General features: G+C 37.6%; 5 protein-coding genes across 7 annotated transcripts; 2 read left to right on the top strand and 3 right to left on the bottom strand.

The window, feature by feature from the left end:
• Window positions 1-20: 20 nt before the first annotated feature.
• Window positions 21-3,117, bottom strand: CCT2 (chaperonin containing TCP1 subunit 2). Its single transcript, XM_066290465.1, has 10 exons — window positions 2,970-3,117; window positions 2,398-2,527; window positions 1,778-2,079; window positions 1,569-1,721; window positions 1,334-1,513; window positions 1,092-1,285; window positions 885-1,039; window positions 624-825; window positions 475-566; window positions 21-420 (listed from the first exon to the last, which is right to left on the bottom strand). The coding sequence occupies exons 1-10, from the start codon at window positions 2,970-2,972 to the stop codon at window positions 227-229; spliced, it is 1,605 nt and encodes a 534-aa protein (XP_066146562.1). The 5' UTR covers window positions 2,973-3,117; the 3' UTR covers window positions 21-226.
• Window positions 3,118-3,400: 283 nt separating this feature from the next.
• Window positions 3,401-4,252, top strand: Sod1 (Superoxide dismutase 1). Its single transcript, XM_066290466.1, has 2 exons — window positions 3,401-3,641; window positions 3,700-4,252. The coding sequence occupies exons 1-2, from the start codon at window positions 3,579-3,581 to the stop codon at window positions 4,096-4,098; spliced, it is 462 nt and encodes a 153-aa protein (XP_066146563.1). The 5' UTR covers window positions 3,401-3,578; the 3' UTR covers window positions 4,099-4,252.
• Window positions 4,253-4,492: 240 nt separating this feature from the next.
• Window positions 4,493-13,138, bottom strand: Ubr1 (Ubr1 ubiquitin ligase). Of its 3 annotated transcripts, none has more exons than XM_066290461.1 (10): window positions 12,890-13,138; window positions 12,680-12,783; window positions 11,713-11,922; window positions 10,978-11,604; window positions 10,555-10,923; window positions 9,137-10,415; window positions 8,781-9,076; window positions 8,541-8,730; window positions 8,194-8,485; window positions 4,493-8,136 (listed from the first exon to the last, which is right to left on the bottom strand). In XM_066290461.1, the coding sequence occupies exons 2-10, from the start codon at window positions 12,761-12,763 to the stop codon at window positions 6,093-6,095; spliced, it is 5,391 nt and encodes a 1,796-aa protein (XP_066146558.1). In that variant the 5' UTR covers window positions 12,764-12,783; window positions 12,890-13,138; the 3' UTR covers window positions 4,493-6,092. The 3 variants fall into 3 exon arrangements, with proteins under 3 accessions (XP_066146558.1, XP_066146557.1, XP_066146559.1); XM_066290460.1 differs by having other exon boundaries at window positions 8,194-8,488; window positions 12,890-13,137; XM_066290462.1 differs by lacking the exon at window positions 12,680-12,783 and having other exon boundaries at window positions 8,194-8,488; window positions 12,890-13,137.
• Window positions 13,139-13,702: 564 nt separating this feature from the next.
• On the top strand, window positions 13,703-16,065 carry noi (splicing factor 3a subunit 3 noi). The gene is made up of 8 exons (XM_066290320.1): window positions 13,703-14,055; window positions 14,155-14,361; window positions 14,420-14,492; window positions 14,548-14,639; window positions 14,700-14,921; window positions 14,973-15,449; window positions 15,605-15,806; window positions 15,858-16,065. The coding sequence occupies exons 1-8, from the start codon at window positions 13,960-13,962 to the stop codon at window positions 15,989-15,991; spliced, it is 1,503 nt and encodes a 500-aa protein (XP_066146417.1). The 5' UTR covers window positions 13,703-13,959; the 3' UTR covers window positions 15,992-16,065.
• Yip1d1 (Yip1 domain-containing 1) lies at window positions 16,006-17,143 on the bottom strand. The gene is made up of 2 exons (XM_066290321.1): window positions 16,804-17,143; window positions 16,006-16,729 (listed from the first exon to the last, which is right to left on the bottom strand). Exons 1-2 carry the CDS (start codon window positions 16,910-16,912, stop codon window positions 16,089-16,091), a joined length of 750 nt encoding a protein of 249 aa, XP_066146418.1. The 5' UTR covers window positions 16,913-17,143; the 3' UTR covers window positions 16,006-16,088.
• Between the last annotated feature and the right edge of the window lie 120 nt (window positions 17,144-17,263).

A 17,263-nucleotide genomic window follows, 5' to 3' on the forward strand; every position in this document is an offset into this window, starting at 1 on the left:
ACAATAACAAGAAAACCAACAGTAATTAAGTGAGTTTTATTGACTGTTACCATAAAACCTTTCGGATTCCAAGGCATAAAAAATTACATAACCATCTCTCTCGGTTATGAAAATGATTACAATGTTAAACAAAGCTCTAATAGGCAGATAAAATGCAACACTGGCAGCCTAATTAATTGCAAAATGTGAGATTTTCGGTGAATACTTAAATTAAACAAATTCGAGCCTAGCAGTGGCCTCTGTCCTCCACTCGTTTCCTTGGCGCGGACTTGATGATACTGTCAACGCGAAGTATCATTTCGGCGGCTTCAGTAGCTGAAATCAGCACTTGCCTTTTCACAGCAAATGATTCTGTAATTCCCAATACACGCATGTCGCCGATTTCACCTTTATCCATGTTCAGACCCATAGTATTTTGACCTACAAACAAATACATACATAATAAATTACTGAGATATCATTGGCTTAGAGTACCGTTACTGTGTACTGCTCTCAATTCTGAGACTAACTGAGATGAATCGAAGCCGGCGTTATCAGCAATTATCGTGGGGAGCTGCAGTAATGCCCTGGAAAAAAAAATGAGTGCTCAAAATATTAACTTAACAACTGAATTCCAAATTAACCTGACATAGGACTCCATGGCTATAGCTTCTTTTCCGGGGGTATTCAGGGCTGCTTTACTCACAGCAACCGCCATAATAGTTTCGCTACAACCTCCTCCGAACACTATGCGGCTCTCCTTCACAGTAGCCGCCAAGACGCACAAGGCGTCATGAAGGGATCGATCAGCTTCTTCGATAATTTGTTGAGTAGCTCCTCTGATTACTGAATATCAGAATTAAACACAATCAAAAGCTAGTGTTTAAATTGCAACAACCACCCACCAATTGAGCAGGCTTCACCCAGTGCCACTCCGCTAAACCTGAGTAAAGTGTCTTCCCCAATCATCACTTGTTCAATAAGCTCACATGTACCCAATTTAATAGAGTCAGGAGTGTCGAATGTGGAGACTATTTCACCTCCGGTTACCAAAGCCAACCTTTAGAATTAGGGAAAATCAATGTCAAACTTCTGAGAAAATTTAATTCTACCTCTCAATTCCGTCAAAGTCGGCGTGCTCAATGGCCATAACGCCCGCGTCGGCGAAGAGTTGCTCTGGATAATTGTAAATGAGTTGACGATTAATGAATACATTGCAATCGTGTTTAAGGATTTTGTCAACTTTGTCTTTCATCTTTTCCTTTTCTGCTGACTCCAATTCGGCTATTTTAGCCATTGAATCCACCTATAAGCTCCCTTTTTAACTAATGTAGACATGAGTAAACAACCATACTTTAATTGAAGAACCAAAAACTTTGATTTTGTCAGTGTCCATTGGAGTATTGGCAATTAGAATCTTAGCATTTTCGACCCGCTTGGGTTGATGAACACCTGGTTTCTTGTCCAATAAGAAACCCTCCTCTAGGAAAGACTCTTCTAGAGTGCCGCCGCTCTTTTTAATTATTTGTATAGCCTAAATATTGCCAGTTTAAGCATAACAGTTTCTGCAGAAGAGTTATTTGACTTACTTGCAAATTCCCTGAACCTTTCAAACGCAATACCGCATCAACGGCTAGCTTGGCGAAATGCTCTTTATGTTGAGATAGGATTTTGGAACTAAGAGTAGTACGAGCAATATTCAATAAATCCTCGCGGAATTTTTCTATGTTAGCACTATTGTCCTGCAAACACATTATTTCTCAATTTTAAAACCAAATTAATGTCATCATCATTATACCTGTGAGGCATCTGTGAGAGCTTTTCTTGCGACGTCTGAAGCTTTCCGCCATCCTGAAATGATTGTTTGTGGATGTAATTTTTGATCAATAAGTTTTTCAGCTTCTTTGAGCAACTCAGAAGCTAGAACTGTGACTGATGTCGTTCCGTCACCAACTTCATCATCTTGTACTTTAGACATGTCAACGAGGACTTTAGCAGCTGCATTGTCCACCCCTACTGCTTTTAAAATTGTAGCACCATCATTGGTGACTTCCACTGAGCCAGCATTTCGACCACTGGACACCAAAATTTTATCCATTCCTTACATAAAGAGACATTCAAATCAATTAAAATTTTAGTACAACTGTACTCCTGGAGGAGTTCCTGGTAATGGTTTACTATCCAAGCACAATATTGTCTGTCTTTTTTTAAATAAACATTAAAAAATAAAGTACAGTTAAATGTAATTAAGCATGAATTAAAACTTATCACAATATTTTCAAATCATCAAGTACATGTTACTATGTATATTTCAACTACTAACTATGTACAAACATAACAGTCAAAGGGGTACATGGAGTCAATCATTAATTTTTTTGAAACTTGACTTTATATGTGTGAAATAAACTTTATAATAACCTTTAGGTCCTAAGGTGCTTTTGACCAAATCTCCAATGGCAATGGCTCCCACAAAGCTGCTTAATCTAGCAATTTCTGCTTTTTCTTCTTCAGCTTCATGCTTTAAGATTCGGACAGGATTCAAAGAAACCTGAAACAAATCAGGTGTCTATTGTAAAATATTAGTTTGGATTTATACACTCTGATGCTTCCATTGCTTATCTACTTTTAGCAATTTGTTGTCCATTTAAAATTATGATTTTGTATATATATACTTCTTAATAATTCTTACATCAATTCAATGACTAGGTTCATTTCGAACGTCTCACGTTCATATGAGGCCTGGTTAATTACTGAAGACTATATGAAATTATGTTATGAACATTCTACATTATATTATTTATGGCAATTCGTCGATCGTATCATATTCAGACATTTCGGAGAACGGCCCTAGATAATTCATGAAAATGCACGTGTTATATCCGGTATAATGAAAACGAAGCACCTGATTTCAAAAAACCGATTATCCCGTAAGAGGCTCGATAAACTAATCCCTTTGTTTATATCTAAGAACATACAATATAAATACGTACCATTTTGTGTTTTACAGTGCAAAATAATAGTTAATTTATAAGAATTTTATATATTTTTTGCTAAAGAAACACAAACCGCACACTCACAAGCAGAGCAATTGTTAACAATGAACGTTATGAAGGATATAAATGTCAAACAATAAAATGAAACCGTCAAAGATTATTATATTATCGGGAAACAATGTAAAGTCAGTAGAAAAATAACAAAAATCCTAAAATAAAGCGTCAATTTGTTACATAAGAGTAAAAAATTTAATCCGCAAATGATATAAGAGAACGGTGTAGCTCGTCCATAGCATTGCGATCTTGGTATTTTCTTGCACTTGAACATCATTTTAATTGTTTGATGGTAGAACCAGATATGGCTCATTTCTCTTTGTCCTTGTCATATTTCTTGGTCAAGACAAGGATGTAACAAATCCTAAAAAGATAGCAAAAAAATGTAAATCTTTTCCGGAAAGTGTGGTGCAGTGTGAAAAATCACATTCACCATTTTATAATAATTAATTTTCGATTCAGCTTAGTCATTCTATTTCGTTACTCCCTTAGCTTTGTGCGAACACGTTTTATATCTTCGTCATTTCGTAATAATAAACTTGTTTTTCCACCATGGTCAAAGCTGTGGCAGTCCTGAAAAGCGATACTGCAAATGGCACCATTTACTTCTACCAAGTAAGTAACTAAGAAGGTCATCTAAAAAAAGAACATTCCAGAATTATTTTTCTTCTAGGAAGGAGACAATCCTCTGAAAGTAACGGGAGAACTCAGTGGTCTTAAACCCGGCCTACACGGGTTCCATATCCACGAGTTTGGAGACAACACCAACGGTTGCATGTCAGCAGGGCCCCATTTCAACCCTGGAAAGAACGAGCATGGTGGGCCAACTGATACTGAACGTCATGTAGGAGATTTGGGAAATGTAGAGGCTAATGCTGAAGGAGTTGCCAAAGTTAACATCACTGACAAACAAATCTCATTAAGCGGCGCCAACAATATTATAGGGCGCACTATAGTAATACATGCTGACCCTGATGATCTTGGAAAGGGCGGTCATGAATTAAGCAAAACTACTGGGAATGCTGGAGGGAGATTGGCCTGTGCGGTTATTGGATTAGCAAGCCCCAACTAAAAGCTTAAATTGGTTTTAAAAAATAATGGGGCCCATTTGGGAATAGGGGATAACCATAGACTTTCAGGCCAAATTGAAATAGTTTAGGATTTTCTTTTTCATTCCAATGGTGTTAATCTTGTTTATGTTAATGATTAAATATGTTAATACACTATGAGCAGCAATTCTACTTCTTTAACAAGACTTTATTTTGTAAAAAAATTGAAAGAAAATTGCAAATTTATTATGTTGATCTGAGGCAATCCCTAGCGCCTCACGACTGCATGCTATAAGTGTTGTATGGGACAATTAATCACATTATTATAAATGAGATACAAATTTTACCATTTCCAAAATCTCCACTCCGTTAATTCTCACGTGGAACACTGTATGATAAATGAAAATCAACTGCATGTTGAACAAAAAAACTCTCATATATTTGGTTAACTTAACACTATGTACAGATCGAATAGAAGATTTATTTTCTGCAAGAGATAGTTTGGGGTTTTTGAGGATGGACGCAAAAGTCGGTACAATGAATATGAAGTAATAAAATTATAAAACTGACATATTATGGTTGGTTATTACAGACACAGAGAATCAAAATGAACATACATAGTTACGAAATATTCATTAGACTTATTTTTGCGATAACGACAAAAATTCCAAACTGAAACTATGCCTAAGATGAGCAAATTTCGATGGTTATGTCGGAAAACTCAGCAACTGCGGGAGATGAAGAAAAACTAATTGAGCTCTCTCCTTGTGGTTTTTGGAAACAAATCTCGTGAAGCAATCGAAAAATTTTGATTTTTTTTAAACACAAGGTATAGAGATATTTCAGGGAGCAATAGTTCTTTGCAAAATAATAAAAAAATGCTAATAGACCCATAGTGAAAAGCGCACAATTCTTGAAACTCAGGATGGAAAAGTTTAACATTTTTTCTCATCATTTCTGTTTTTTTCGTGTTTTTTGAATTTTTTTACACTTATTTTCTTTAACATTTTTACAACAAAATGTCAACATCGTTAATGTCATATAGAATGTTTTTTTGGAACAAATACTATTTTATCTTTTGTATCTTTGTTGAGATTCCCTGTGGAAATTCTAACACCAAATGTTAAAGCATCGGTAGCCATGTCATCCTAGATTACAGATAGGAATATGTGAACTAGACTTTATTTTTCTTAATTTGCATTGATAGATATTTTGAATGATATATATTATAAATGCTATGATAAGATATTTTTGCAAAGTCTATGAAAACAGCGAAAGATACGAAAATACTATAAAATGCCAAGAAACTAAAGAATTAAAGAAGAAATTTAAGTTTGACGTCAGAATTCATACAAGGTATTCTAAAAAAAGATACAAAGTATAAAACAGTACAGAATTCAAAAAAACTTAATACGCTGTATGTGGCTACCGACGATTTTGGCATTTTAAAAATTCATCAAAATCTTTATTTAAAGCATATTTGAAAAAAATGCAAAATGAGAAAAAGTGTGAAATTCTGCAACCCTGTATATGCAAAAGAGCACTTTTTTGACTACAGGTATAAATAAGCATTTTTAAATCATTTTGCAGAGTACTATCATCCTCCAAAATATACAGGGTGTAACATATCTATGATGATATGTTACACCTCGTATAGGCCGTAACTCATTTAGGCATCATTGGCGAAATTTCCTTAAAAAAGGATTATGTGAACAGTCAACACTCTGTATAGTTACTGAGATTTGCATATTAACATGGAAATTTGTCCACCTCGTACAGAGCTGGAGCTGTTTCAAAACCTCTATAATTGTCTCCAAAAGAAAGAGTTCTAATTTCTCACATTCCGAGCCAAAAAAACAGTAAACACCTCCACGCATATCGTTTTAATACAGTTAAATATAGTCGGAGCGATTGGTGAGACAATTTAAACCTCTACGTGAATGCGTTTGTTTATCACAAATCAAATTTTGCCTCCTTTAACTTAACACTAAATTATGTAATAATAAGTTAAACAGATTCACAGCATGTTCCACGTCGTCGCGACAATATGATTGCTAGTCTCAATCTGCCTGGCTATCTCTTCGTGTATGCTATGATTAAGCCACATCATATGCAACTTATCGTATCGCTCTTTGTTTAATCTGAGCGGATTGCCCCGTCTCAGGCCCTGATCAGTTTCCCCGTGTTCGTCTAAATAGGGTGGAGCCATGAAGCACCCCCTGTGAGGGGTGGCCAGAAGCAGGAGTTCACAATCTCTGATTCTCAGAAAGATTCCCACTCCGGCTCCGCAAACACTCGCATGACTATTACAAGCTCCAACGGGAATTTTTTTGAATTCAGTCTGACAGCAGTAGCTCTGCGAACACAAAACTTCTCCGCATACCAAACACATGGTGGGATTGCGACATTCTTCTCCGTTATTTGGGCATGTGAACGTCGAAACTGCATTTATAAGTTCGCTATAGTCATCAGGTAAGTCTACAAGTCTTGGAGGACTTGGGAGACATTGGGGGGGAGTATGCTGCATGACATCTGGGTGGTTAATCCACTTTTCAACTAGTTGTTGGACTACCTCACTACCAAACAACTCTCGAGGCGACGTGGGCATATCCAAATAGGCGCACATATTTTCGAAGGTATCTCCTCCCGTCTCTTGAAGGCAGTTCGGGGCTGGAACTTCGGTTAAATAGTGGTAAAACAGCACGCAACATCGTAAAAATGAACGTGAGGCTTCTTTGACTGATTCCCAAACTTTGTAGACGCAAATCTGCCCCCCCAGCTCCCTCTTGAATATCGCCATTAGAAGACTTTCTAGTGTCTCGTCATTGGTAGCTGATCCTTCGGAAACTTTCCATGAATCAGGATTACTATTTAGGAGGCATTGAACTATGTTTAAAACGAACATTAGCCTAAGCAAGTGCCACTCTAAAACGCTTGCAGTAGGAATGGAAGTTTCCGCGTCCTCAACTAATAAACTAGGGAGGGCAAAAGTCAATGATACTAAGAATCCAAAAGGATCGAAATCTAGAATAGAAGCATCGTCCTGCGGGTTTTGGAGTAAAATACTGAGCAAATTTAACGCGTGGCTTTTTACCAAGTCATTTTTGCCCCAAGTTTTGCCAAATAAGGCGACAACTCGAACTAAATTTTCAAGCGAATCCCTGTGTCTACTCGTTAACGAGCCTAAAAGAGGCTTCGCCTGGTAGTCTGTGACGGTTTCAATCGCGTGTGTAGTATATGCCAGGGATTTCCACACCATAGGAATCACTCGCTTATCCGATGGATGTGGCGGCACGTTGAGTCCCCTAGTATAAGTAAATTGACCAAAAATTTGAATCATCTCTTGCATTTGCACATTAAGCTCTACCTCCGAAGTTCTAAACAGTTCGATAAAATCTTTTGATAAATGTTTGTTAGTCTTATCCACAATGGTAGCGAAAAACACCTGATAAGGCTGCAAAATGCAGTTCACTTCACATTCCTCTGCAAGCTCTTGCTCGGGTTCGGTTTTGTTGCCCGTAGCATTTGAGGCTTCCATGCACGGGACACAATGAAGGTTCGTGCATTCCTCAATCAAGTTGCACTTGATGATGCCGTGGCACACTTTATTCGTCTTACTTATAATGAATTTCAAATTATCTATGAATTCTCTAAAAGTCAATTCGCTTTCGCGACTACTGGGTTGCAGCTTGCTAAGGGACGGAACCACGGGCAAAACAGTGTTACTGAGGCATTCGCATAACGGACATAGAAACTCCTGTTTATCTACATCGAAACTTGATGGGTGACGAAGCCGATAAGGGCGCCTGTGCTCTCTCACCATCACGTTGTCGAAGAATTTTCCCCAACAGTCGCTGTGCATCACGTGTCCGCAAGTGCTGGTATGTGGAGAGGGGCTGATGATTGAACTCAAAAATAATGGATTATTGTTCTTCGGTTCAGAGTTCTGATGGAAATCTTTTGGTTGTTTATTTAATACTGTGGCTTGGTGCACGAATGCGGCCAGTACCATGGAGGAATCTTTGGCGGTGATGCGTTCTCCTTCTTGACACAAAATGCACCTAGTTTTCAAATTTAACTGATAGTTTAAAAAGTAATCAATGAAGCACAACAATTACCTGTAAGTATTTTCACATGCTACACGAGTAGACTGATTCGGGCCCAAAGCCACGGTATGGCTCTCCGTTACTTCCATACTGTCGTTGCTTGTTTCCTCCACTTGTTCGGCTTCGACACCTACATTAATGTTCTCAAACATCTTCGCATTTTCTTTGATAAAGTTCTTTTGCTGGGCAGCCATCTGGGCCATTATTTTCGCCCGTTTTTCAGCTGCTAACTTGGCTCTCCTCTCCTTTTCCGTCAAGTCATCAGAGTTATCATTACTACTACGTGGTTTCTCCATTTCAGCATCTTCTAAAATCAATAATCTTCATAAGTCAAATAAATAATCAAAACGAGGTCTTGCCTGGAATTTTTTTAATCATTTGATGATATTTCTGCAGGGTCCACTGTAGAAGACCTTTATGCGAATCTATCCTTCGGCAAGACCTTAGCATTTCTTCCATTAATTGAAAAATCCTAAATTTGCTGGCTTTTTCTATGAATTTGAAGAACGGATAATGCCCGGACTCTTCTTCTTGTAGCCCGTAGCCCACCTTAAATCAAACTGTGGTTCAAATATGTCAAGAAAAATAAACAAACTCACAAGATGCAACACTTTGTGGAATTGATTCTCTGAAAAACTGCGCGCTCGCAAGTTCAAACCTCGCTCCATGATGGTTTGAATGATGTGCAGCATCACATCGCACTGCAGCATGTTGACCAGTAAAGAGAACGATTCGCACAATTTGGGAAGATGGGGGGGAGGACAACACTCGATTTCGCTGTTGGCTTTACGACGTTTACGTTGCTCCTCTTCTGCTTTCGACATTTCCTCTCGGGTATAATGGTAGAAAAATACGTTGAATTCGTTGAAGTATTGAGGAAGAAGCTCGTAAGTGCCTGTAATTAAATAAGTATGTAAACATTTGAAACGATGATCGTGAAATAATTAAAACTTACCCTTAGAACTAGTCGACTTTGAGGGTTTATTAAATTTCGCAATCTCGTGTATGACAGTTTCGAAATCTCCATCTTCATCTTCCAAATCGTCCGACACGCACTTGATCAACTCTGAATGCGGTGCCTGCTTTATGCACAACGCGTGCAAAATATCCTTTTTGATCCTGTCCTTGTTAGTTACCTGGCTGACACCTGGCATGTGTCTTTCGCCAATGATCACAATCATTAAATACAGGAATTCCTCCACTAGATTGATCGTCTGACGCATACTGTCCTCTTCGGACGATTTCAGGCTAGTAATTTCAAAGTCCGCTAAGGCCCAATTGATCAGGCTGAATTTATTGAGAATGTGGATTAGAAACTCATTGCTTTCGATAAGAGAGGCGCCGATTTGCAACAACGTAATATCTCGATCGAGCATCTCAGATCTACATTTGACGTTGTGATAGAAATAAAGAGTGTTAAGGAGCGCATAACCGTTGCGTCTCCACATTCCCGCGTGTACTTGCGCTATCATCACTTGGGCCCTTAAAACAGGCTCGATTATTTGCACAGGGGTAGGCTTGGACTGCTGCAACTCGGGGCTGTCGAAGTGCAGTCCAAATTTCTCTAGATGAAGATGCAACGCTGCCAATAATCTGGATAGAGGCAAATGGATTGAAACGGGTTTCGAAGAAACGTCGTAATATAAACAGGCAGTGCTATGATCGGCTAACTCTCGAACCTCCCCAGCCCTGTTTGGATCGTAGCAAGGATTTTCGTCCAAGGTTTTCAACAAACTGCGATAAGCCTTGACCAATACGACTTTGTCTGTGGCGCACCAAGTAATAACGTGCGAGATGCAATGTGCAATTTTAATATACAAGTTAAATCCTGACTCCCATTCTGGTTCGAATTCCATATGCTGCCCCACTTGTCTGGTAACAGCGTCCATTCCCTGCATCATTACCAGTAGGTCTACTAACAATTTGAAACCATGCAGGAAGTTCTTCTTTAAGTCGTCGGACCATGACGAGGGAACGGAAGTCAAGAGATACTTCAAATCAAACAACATAACCAAGCTACGTTTGAAGCTCGAATGGTAAGAGGGATTCCTTTCAAACTCCAATTTACCATCTCTGTTACATTTAGGTTGATATTCGGATATCAGAGTATTTAATAGGTGATAGAGAACATCGTCATTGGCTATTAGATGATGCGCCAAGGTGGGAACAGTGAAGAGTTGCACGGAAATTGAAGATATTGAGTATGAATGCTCGTGGTCATCCCTGATGTAGTCCTAAAAATCATAGAAAAAACTTTGAGCAATAAAACTAAACATCAAGTTCGATTCAAATTTTGGCTAAAATTAAAACATTAACAAGATTTATAACTTTTTATCATGCAACAAAATGAAAACAGCTTAAACCGCAACCAACCTTCATAATTTGGCCATAATTCTTGGTAAAAACCTTGGCTAAAATTCTCTTGTTTTCATATTCCAGCAACATTCCGGCAATCAGCAACCGATGCAATTGAGTCCTGGCACTTTTCCACAGCGTAGAATCCTTTACCATTATTTGAGAGAGCAATGATTGTTTGTGTTTTGGATGTATTTCCTGGATACAATCGGAAAACACCGCTCTGAAACCTCTGCCATTGGCAAGAAACTTCTCGAGCCAAGCCAGTAATTTCTGGGAGAATATTTGATGCGCTACGACATAGGCGTGCGTTACGTGAACTTTGAGGGGTTTGCTGCCGTTACGAGAGGTGTACTTTTCAATGTCATGTTGAAGCTCTCGACAGGTCTGAAGATTACTCACAAATGAAATATAAATTGCGGAATAAATGTGTTAACAAACCTGAAAAGATGCGCACTTCACCACGGCCCTGCCTTCTCGGTCAATATTAGTAACGAATTCGGTTGAGCTTCGGTGACTGCATTTCAAAACTCTGCTTAAGGTGTTGATTACTTGTTCGAATGTGTGTACTTCGTCATTGTACAGTATGGTGCAGTATATGTCGAAAGCAATAAACAATTCAGAAACTACACCTCCACCTTCCCAACCGCCAACATTTGCAAGTCGATCAAAAGTGCTCCACATCACATGTCTGAAGACAAGCCGGGCTCTTTCGACGACATCAGCAGGCAGATCTCCTTTACCATCGTCGTCAATGGAGGAATTTACTTGATGGGCGCTGCAAAACGGATCTCTTTTCCATGCTTCGACATCACCACAATCACAGCAGCCACCACCCCCAGATGCGCCCATCCTATACTTGTGGAACCTGTGACTAGAGTTTTTGAAACAGTCCACACATAATACACAAGTCTTGTCCATTCCACATTCCCTGCAAGAGTAGGTTGGTTCTCCGTTTTTGAAGAAACGACCACATACAGAAGAGTAGCTTTTTGCTTGCATGATCTGAGGTAATATCTCTTCGCTGTTGCCTTTGCATATAAAAGTTGCTAAAGGACCGAAGAGTAGCTGGAAGGTGCATTGATTTACAGATATTGAACAAAATGTTAAAGAATTTTGTATGTTCAGAATGAGCCAAGTTTTTTTTTTTTATTAATTACATATCAAGTTGCTTACATCTTGGGCCATATTCTCATCAAACTGCCAACTCAAGCAACTATCATTGAGAGTTGGGCAGTAGACCTTAGGCACAAACACATCCCAAAATTTATCGATACTACTTCCTGAAAATGTGCCTTTATCAAATGCTGCCAGCCATTCCGCAACAATCCCCTGACTTGGTGGATACTCTTGGGACATCTCCACATCAGTTGCGTCATCCATTTTCTAAGAAATTAATCATTACTATAATTGTGCTATTAAAATTAAATGCTAGAGAACAAACATCAAAATTTGTTGTTAACACTAATAATATATTTTATTTGATACTGTCCTCTAGATCAGTTTACCCAGTTTTGCAGTGTGCTTATGTGCACCCAGTAAAGCAAACACTAAAGTTTATGATACTGTAATGTTGCTACTAATCTCACAGTTTTAATTAGGGATCTCACATTTGAAGAAATGCAGTGTTCGCAATTATTAACTTTATTAAATTAAACATTTTTTTTACTGTAACGATAGTAGGCATGAATTTTAATCTAAAATAATTTATAACATTGAAATAATAACTTTTTGCATGTGCAAATAGTCCACTATTTATTAAATGAATAGTGCACTGCATTTGAAACTGACAGGTTTTGATAAATGCCTCATTAAGTTGGTCTGCATCAGAGGATTACCTAATATTTTGACTAGAAGAAAAAAAATGATTTGAATAAAGAAATGAGATTGAAACATATATGAAACAAAGGTTTCATATGTTGTGTACAGATATAAAACTCTACATTTGTTATATAAAGCACTCTTCAAAAAAATGAAAAGTAACACAGTTAAAACAAGGGAGGTTTATAACAAGACAGCTTGTCCTGTAGCTATCTAAATAGTTAAAGCAACAACAATGCCTAAATATCATAATTGGTGATATGAATTTAGCATGTGATGAACTGAAGCATAATACTCAGACAAAACAAAAGGTAGTAGTCACCTTTTTCAATATCAACTTATTCTTGAGTTCAACTTCAAAATCAGGTGGCATGGGAGGAATTTTTCCCAGGGGATGGGAGTACATGATGAAACAAAGGCTTAACACTGGAATATCGAGACTATTCTGAGAAGCACGTTATAATACGTTTTTACCGATAGAAAGGACTGCTTTCTAAAAATCCAACAATAGAAATCTAAAAATTTGACTTACCAAAACTTCACTTCCTTTTGGGCATTTGCCAAGATTTATTCCTTAACAAAGGTTCCTTGATGCGAACTTGCAATTTGGACTTGTTACACGTCTCAATAGATTTTTTTTTTCTGTTTCTACGACAATTATTATTATGCTTTTTAACGAAATGAAAATGAAAAGGAAAAATTGTTTAATGTTAATAGGAATATGATCACAAAAAAAACAACAAAGGATTATGATTAACTGTCACCTATCACTTCCATACTGTCATATTGACATTGTCACATCCCTAATGTGGGGGGGTTAAGTCAGCTACGAAAGTTTCTGAAACCAACTACTGTTATTCAGTCAGAATATTGAATTAGAGCTGTGGCGGTGCCAGCTGAACGTCAAGCTGTCAGCTGTCAGCTGTCAGACCATGACAGTTTGACGTGCACCAGAGCAACCTTCCCCCCTTGATTCCCGAGTCAATTCAAACAACCGGCGGGAAAACGGTCCCCAAGACTTCCGGCGGGACGTTCCAGAAGGTTCGGCCGGGAGAGGTATAAAAGGCAGGGTTGCGCAACAACGCACCCTCTTCCATCTGCGATACTTCTTTGTCTCGACTCGGGGAACAAAGGCATTGTATTCGACTAAATATAAGTTTATTGTGTGTTCGTAATATATGTTAAATAAGTCAACAAATTTTCTATGCTCCGTCCACAACCTCAAGTCGGGTAGTGAAAGCACCTCATCAACAAACCCCCGACAGAGCCATCTATTGTCAATGTCACAGATCAGATTACTAGTTTTACTTTGTATTATATGGGGTTAATTTTTCGCTTGATTTTAACACTCTGTTACTACTCTGACACTCCTAGTTCCGTCAAATTTGTCATAAAGAACCTTCTGGTGTAGTAAGTGTAAAATAAGACAAAAAGATCTGCGATAAAAACCGTCTATTACTTGTCTAGGTGTTTGAGTATTGGGATTCGGTCTTTGGCCACACCAACAGAAGTAAAATTTTCTGATAATTTACGTTTAAATTGAGTTTAAACAGAAACTGTTAATTGAGATAGATTTAAAACGTTAAAAGGAGGTATCAGAATATGGAGACAATCCTAGAACAGCAAAGGCGGTATCATGAAGAAAAGGAAAGACTAGTAGATGCGATGGTCAAAGAAATGCTTCATAAGAAAAACACGGTAATTCTCTTTCAACTTTTTCCTTAATGCCAATATCATTGCAATTAGTCTCACAAACAGAGCCCCTATTTTCTTATCATTTATCTTCTGTATGTGTAGTATCGAGAACAAATTAATTCTGACCAAAGGATGAAATACATGTTGGATAGATATATGGCTTCAACCAATAAACTCATAGAGTTGTATGAGGACAAGGATGGACAGAGAAAAGCCGAAGTTGCCTCTCTTACAGGTCCCAATGAGTTTAATGAATTTTATAGCAGATTGAAACAGATAAAGGATTTTTATCGGAGACATCCCAATGAGGTAAGGGTCATAAATACTTTCATTAAGAATGAGGAATGAGAAACTTTATGTGGTTTAGATTAGTGTACCAATGTCTGTGGAGTTTGATGAATTTGCTAAAGCCAGGGAAAATCCCAGTGAAGAAATGTCAAGTAAGGGATTTTATATAAACAATTAATAAGGTATCTCCTAATTATGGATTTTCAGACTTGGTAGAATTTACAGACGAAGAAGGATATGGAAAGTTCTTGGATTTACACGAATGCTATGAGAAATATATAAATTTAAAAGGCATTGAGGTACTATCGTTGAACATCTAGATATCTATCTAATTTTTTACATTTAATTATTATTTACAGAAGGTTGATTACATTACTTACTTATGCATGTTTGATCGACTGTATGATATCCCTAAAGAAAGAAAGTCTGGAGAGTACCGAAAATATCTGGTCACCCTTATAGAATATTTGTCTTGGTATATTCAAAGAATCAAGCCACTCATGCATCTGGATCTTATTTTGGAGGATGAGGCTATGAAGGCTGCAATTGAATTTGATGCAGGGAGTTGTCGGGGATGGCCAGTAGGTTATCTATAAATTAATGAATTTTTGTCACAATTTATATTTTTATAGAAAGACACTAGCTCTGCATTAGCTAATGTTGGTGCCCATTTGGATTTATCTGCATTTTCAAGCTGGGAAGAACTTGCTTCTTTAGGACTAGACAGATTAAAGTCAGCGTTATTGGCTTTAGGTCTGAAGTGTGGGGGGACATTAGAAGAGAGGGCTCAGAGGTTATTTTCTACTAAAGGACAAAGCTCCTTGGACCCTTCACTCATGACTAAAGGATCAAAAGGAAAGGCCAGCAAGGAAAAAGAGCTCTTGCGTCATAAAGAATTAGCATCATTGGAGGGGCAAGTGTACAAATTATCAGAAATTGTGAGTGAACAACGGGTGGCCACAAAAGAGAATGTGCAGCGCAAGCAAGCCAGAACAGATGGAGAGAGGGATGATAGTGATAATGAGGAATCTGAGGATGAAAGTCCTGATGAGGCAGATGATGATGTACCTTATAACCCAAAAAATTTGCCTCTCGGTTGGGATGGCAAGGTAAACTTTACTATCATTTTTTACTGAAATTTATCCCTACAAAACCAGTTCCATAAATAATTTAGAATTTGCCTGGTTTCTTTTTTAGGAGCTAATTTTCCTTATAATTAATATTATTTATGATTTAATTTAATGCTTTCATAAACTTTTTTCAGCCCATACCATACTGGTTATACAAATTGCACGGACTAAACATTAGTTATAACTGTGAGATATGCGGAAATTTCGTCTATAAAGGACCTAAAGCATTCCAGAGACATTTTGCCGAATGGAGGCATGCCCATGGTATGCGGTGCTTAGGTATTCCCAATACTGCTCATTTCGCAAATGTGACTCAAATTGAGGATGCTTTAGCTTGTAAGTTTTGTTTAGCTGTTATGTAATTGGGTGTCATAGATCAAATTCCAGTATGGGAGAAACTGAAGGTACAAAAGCAGCTTGAAAGGTGGCAGCCAGAAACTGAAGAAGAATATGAAGACTCACAGGGCAATGTTGTTAACAGGAAGACCTACGAAGATCTTAAAAGACAAGGGTTACTATAAAGATCAACAATGTATCGTCTTCACCTTGAAGTGTAGAAATGACACTTTAATAATAAATTCACAAAATAAGTAAATTAACATTGTTTTTTTTTTGTAATTAAAAAAGCACCAACAGAACAAACACTCCGTAAACTAAAGCAGATGGGTACATAATTAAAGGTTGCTGTTGCTTATCACCAGAAACTGCTACAAACAGCCTTGAGGTGGAAAAGCTGGCCCAGAAAACGGTAATACCTGCTAAAACCATACCAATAGGCCCGCTAAGTCTAAAAAACACCCCTAAAAATGACAAGCCTACAACAGGAATTAGGCAGTATCCCAAAATTGAAGCAACAGTGCTGAAAGTAACAGCATTCTGAGCACTGGTCATAAGTGATAATAGACAATACATAAGAATACAAGAAATCATTGAAAACCCATAAATATAACTGAACGACTGAGATTTTCCAGCTAGAAATAGGGACACCGCCAAGGCAAGACAGAAAAATACTGGTCCAGCCAAATCTGAGTCTTTAGTCAAGTAATCAGCATCATCTGCAAGACTATGACTTCTTAGTGGGTTTAACACTGCCAAAACTTTTTCTAGAATCCTGTCAGGATATATCTCAAGTTCCTCTAATAGAGGAGGTTCATCTAGGTCATCCTCAGGCTCTTTGGTATCATAGTCATTTGGGTTGTAGAAGCTGGCAGGAAATTGTGAGAACTGCTGACCAGCATATTCATCATGAGTCTTGAACTCTAAAGTACAAATAGGTTTATTAAACATCTGAACTGGAACACAACTGGAGGGTAGAAGCTCTGGGTAAACCTACCTAATTGTTGGTTTGAAAACTGTTGATATTCTTGCTCGTAATAAGATTGCTGCAATGGAATTTCAGCTTGATTGTTATAGTAAAAGTCTTGATTTGAGAAATCTCCCATTTTTTAGTAAATAGTGGGTCCAGTGTTTTGCATTTAATGTAATCTTTATCTTCTGTATTTTTAATTGTAAATGTGGATTTCGCGTCAAGACACGGTTATGTCATTTTTATTGTTGATTTGTGGATGACAAGACACCCTTTCTTATAACATACAATTTCGAATTAAAACCGTAATAATTTATATATCACGTGATTTTTAATGCTAATATGACATAAAAATCATGTGGTATTTAAGTAATCAATATTGATCTAGAATCATAAGTCAAAAGAAAGAGGCTTTGGTCCTGAGCGATATCTAGTGATCGATAGCAAAATGTTATTGACGAAAAAAAAATTCAAATTAGTTTTCTTT

The sequence above is a fragment of the Euwallacea fornicatus genome, chromosome 15 (genome assembly GCF_040115645.1).
Source record: "Euwallacea fornicatus isolate EFF26 chromosome 15, ASM4011564v1, whole genome shotgun sequence".
Classification (NCBI taxonomy): domain Eukaryota; kingdom Metazoa; phylum Arthropoda; class Insecta; order Coleoptera; family Curculionidae; genus Euwallacea; species Euwallacea fornicatus.

Excerpts from the sequence above, each read along its gene's own strand:
- noi (XM_066290320.1), top strand. The coding sequence starts at position 13,960 with ATGGAGACAATCCTAGAACAGCAAAGGCGGTATCATGAAGAAAAGGAA. Across the intron at positions 14,362-14,419 it reads ATCGGAGACATCCCAATGAG|ATTAGTGTACCAATGTCTGT; the intron begins GTAAGGGTCATA and ends TATGTGGTTTAG. Across the intron at positions 15,807-15,857 it reads AATTGAGGATGCTTTAGCTT|TATGGGAGAAACTGAAGGTA; the intron begins GTAAGTTTTGTT and ends ATCAAATTCCAG.
- Sod1 (XM_066290466.1), top strand. The coding sequence starts at position 3,579 with ATGGTCAAAGCTGTGGCAGTCCTGAAAAGCGATACTGCAAATGGCACC. Across the intron at positions 3,642-3,699 it reads GCACCATTTACTTCTACCAA|GAAGGAGACAATCCTCTGAA; the intron begins GTAAGTAACTAA and ends TTTTTCTTCTAG.
- Ubr1 (XM_066290460.1), bottom strand. The coding sequence starts at position 12,763 with ATGTACTCCCATCCCCTGGGAAAAATTCCTCCCATGCCACCTGATTTT. Across the intron at positions 11,923-12,679 it reads ATAAGTTGATATTGAAAAAG|AAAATGGATGACGCAACTGA; the intron begins GTGACTACTACC and ends TTAATTTCTTAG. Across the intron at positions 8,731-8,780 it reads TCCACAAAGTGTTGCATCTT|GTGGGCTACGGGCTACAAGA; the intron begins GTGAGTTTGTTT and ends GTTTGATTTAAG.
- CCT2 (XM_066290465.1), bottom strand. Across the intron at positions 2,080-2,397 it reads AAGCACCTTAGGACCTAAAG|GAATGGATAAAATTTTGGTG; the intron begins GTTATTATAAAG and ends TCTTTATGTAAG. Across the intron at positions 826-884 it reads GGGTGAAGCCTGCTCAATTG|TAATCAGAGGAGCTACTCAA; the intron begins GTGGGTGGTTGT and ends TCTGATATTCAG.
- Yip1d1 (XM_066290321.1), bottom strand. The coding sequence starts at position 16,912 with ATGGGAGATTTCTCAAATCAAGACTTTTACTATAACAATCAAGCTGAA. Across the intron at positions 16,730-16,803 it reads GTTTTCAAACCAACAATTAG|AGTTCAAGACTCATGATGAA; the intron begins GTAGGTTTACCC and ends TTTGTACTTTAG.